Source organism: Engraulis encrasicolus, chromosome 8 (assembly GCF_034702125.1).
Source record: "Engraulis encrasicolus isolate BLACKSEA-1 chromosome 8, IST_EnEncr_1.0, whole genome shotgun sequence".
In the NCBI taxonomy this organism is placed as follows: Eukaryota; Metazoa; Chordata; class Actinopteri; order Clupeiformes; family Engraulidae; genus Engraulis; species Engraulis encrasicolus.
In genome coordinates this window covers 54,165,884-54,169,141 of record NC_085864.1, presented here as the reverse complement: position 1 = coordinate 54,169,141, position 3,258 = coordinate 54,165,884, and the positions used below count along the sequence as shown (strand labels likewise).

At 46.2% G+C, this 3,258-nt stretch overlaps 1 protein-coding gene across 1 annotated transcript in view; it reads right to left on the bottom strand.

Moving 5' to 3' along the window:
• The window catches only part of LOC134454725 (sodium channel subunit beta-4-like), a 73,711-nt gene extending 71,320 nt beyond the window's left edge, over positions 1-2,391 (bottom strand). The window contains exon 1 of the mRNA XM_063205882.1: positions 2,280-2,391. Coding sequence (XP_063061952.1) covers positions 2,280-2,376 — 97 coding nt within the window. The 5' untranslated portion in view covers positions 2,377-2,391. The remainder of the gene's footprint in view (positions 1-2,279) is intronic.
• Positions 2,392-3,258: the final 867 nt, after the last annotated feature.

Here is a 3,258-nt window from a genome sequence, read left to right as displayed (position 1 = left end):
TGTCAATGAGTAGTAAATGTTATGTTAATATATTTATTCAGCAAACATCTACTTTTTTGTTGTAAATGAATAAAAAAAATACTCTGTTGAAAGGTTTGTAAAATCTTGAACATATCATTTACTTCATGAAGTCTTTATAATGCCTTTTATGAATCCTTTATTATAAAGTGTTACCCAAGATTTTTAAGCTATATCAACACCACTTCAATGGAGATTTTAAAGCAGGACCGTCTTGCCATATTCCAAGATTCGAGATTCAAGAATGTCAAGAGAGTTGATAGGAATTTGTTGTGGCACATCCCATCCCTTACATCAAATACAAATAGGCCTAACGGACAAAGACACCCAACAGCATGACACATAAATAAGAGCAGACAGCCATGGACACTGAGACACAGTAAACCAGGGTTTCTCAACACGGGGGTCGGGACCCCATTTGGGGTCGCCTGGAATTCAAATGGGGTCGCCTGAAAATGTCTGAAAGTCATGTCTATTCAAGAATTTCTTTGAAACACCCTTTACAATCTTAGACTGTCATAAATATCTATAGGTTTAATAGCCTAGAACGTATGTAGCTCAGTCACGTTTTTATTTTTGTTGAAAAAATGTGTATGGGGTCCCCAGAATTTTGGGATGTCAAAATGGGGTCCCATGCCAAAACAGGTTGGGAACCACTGCAGTAAACAGTAGGACCCAGTTACTGGACCAGACTGGACAACAAACAGTAAAACGTTACAGGGCCAAGTGTAGTCTTCCCAGTCCCTTATATGATGTGGCCCAGTCCCAATGAATGGACACTTTGTCATCTGTGTTGCCATTACACACGTTTTACTGTTAGTTGAGGAAACTGAATGAAATTAATGAGTCTTCTGTATGTCTGTGAATGGCCAGAACTGAAGAGTATGAGCTGTGAGTTTCAGTGCTACAAAACAGACTTAGGCTAAATCATTTAGACAAAATGCATAGTATGGCGTACACAGCTCAGCTGTGAGTTTCAGTGCTACAAAACAGACTCACATCATTTAGACAAAATGACACAGTATGGCGTATACAGCTCTGCCATACAAAGGCCAATATTGAAACTGCGTCTTCAAAGCATTGGTATTCGGTTGGATATTGTATTTACTGCAAGTATGACATAGCACTATCTCTAAAACAGGATACATCTCGACCATAAGGCTTTGTCACACGATAAAGGAGGTGTAATGAAGACTATTGTCAGTCTAAACTCAATAAATAGTCGATGAAGTTACTGCAGTTTGCCTTCATAGGACAGAGCTGTTCCCTCACTATCTACTCCCTTGTAAAATGTGAATATCAAGACTCTCAAGGACTTTGCTCATTGGCTGCATGACATGCATACATACAGCATACTCTCATTCTCCTTATACCTTGTAGACCTTTACACAGAGACACTGACTTCGATTACAATACGAGACTGTATGGCATACAGTTCTGTTCAATTAAATTCTCTTTCTAGCAAATCTCTTGTCAAAAAACAAGTCCCGAATATGAATCTTAATGCATAAATATTTATGTGATTGCAGACAGCACACCACAACACGTACATAACCTACAAGTAAACAACCTGCAAGCCTGTTGGTAGGGTTCACAACAAGTAAATGACCTGCAAAGCTGTTTTGGGTTCCCAGAATTTATGCAATCTGAGCAGGAACTTGATTTACTGGCAACGGACCCAGTGCAGACAGGGAGGTATAGGAGAGAAGAGAAGAGAAGAGAAGAGAAGAGAAGAGAAGAGAAGAGAAGAGAAGAGAAGAGAAGAGAAGAGAAGAGAAGAGAAGAGAAGAGAAGAGAAGAGAAGAGAGAAAAGAGAAGAGAAGAAAAGAAAAGAAAGGAGAAAGGGAAAGAAAGGAGAAAAGGGAAAAAGAAAAAGAAGAGAAGAGAAGAGAGAGGAACAGAAGAGAAGAGAAGAGAAGAGAAGATAAGAGAAGAGAAGAGAAGAGAAGAGAAGAGAAGAGAAGAGAAGAGAAGAAAAGAAAAGAAAAGAAAAGAAAAGAAAAGAGAGAAAATAGAATGAAAAGGGGGGTATAGTGTACTATAGTGGAACAGTATGGACAGAGTAGCCTAAGTATACCATGAGAAAAAAAGAGAGAGAGAGTCAGAGACAGATAGAGACAAACAGACAGAAAGAGAGACAGATACAGAGACAGAGACAAACAGCAGAGACAGAGACAGACAGAGTCCATGACAAAATCGAGACAACGGGACCCCAGAGCAGTGAACTGCGTTCTGTATTGAAGTAAATGTTTGCAACTCACCGAGCAGGAACGCCACCAGGATACTAACTCCCTTCATGTCTCCAGAGGTCCTGCACCTGTGGAAGAACCAACGCCTCCGCTGCTCCCCAGGCTCCATAGCTGCCTGTCTGTCTGCCTGCCTTGACGCCTGTCTGTCTGTCTCGTGTCCTGACTGTCTGTCTGTCTGTATCCTTGGGCGCGTGTCTGTGTGCCTGGCTGGCAGCCAGCCCGTGCGTCCGGGTGTCGGTTGGAGTATCGTACTTTCCTGCTGCCAGGAATGTTGTCACTCCCCCTCCCTCCCGAGGGCGTGCGGCTGACTTGGGACCAGCCTGGGTTGAGCTGGGGTACCGTGCTCGCCTGGGTTGGGCTGGGGGACCGTGCTCGCCTGGGTTGAGCTGGGGTACCGTGCTCGCCTGGGTTGGGCTGGGGTACCGTGCTCGCCTGGGTTGGGCTGGGCTGGGCTGGGGTACCGTGCTCGCCTGGGTTGGGCTGGGGTACCGTGCTCGCCTGGGTTGGGCTGGGCTGGGCTGGGCTGGCTGGTGGGCTGGGCTGGCCTGGGCTGGGCTGGGCTGGGCTGGGCTGGCTGGGGTACCGCGCCGGGTTAGACTGGGCTGGGCTGGGCTGGACTGGGCCGTGTTGCAGGACTGGGCTGGGAGGGGTGTCAAAGTTGTTGGGATGCAAAGCAAAGCTGTTGGTAGGGAGGAAGAAGACAGGGGCGGAAGGACAGAGAGAGGGGTGGGAGGAAGAGGAGAGGGGTGGATGGACAGAGAGAGGGGTGGGAGGAAGAGGAGAGGGGTGGATGGACAGAGAGAGAGGGGTGGGTTGATATAGAGAGGGGGGGGCGGTGTAGAGACGTGGGGGTGGACAGAGAGAGAGAGACAGGGAACGAAATGGAAATCAGGAGTCAATTACATTCTGCAGAGACAACAATTCCTCCTCTCTTAACTACTAACTGGAGAGAGAGAGAGAGAGAGAGAGAGAGAGAGAGAGAGAGAGAGAG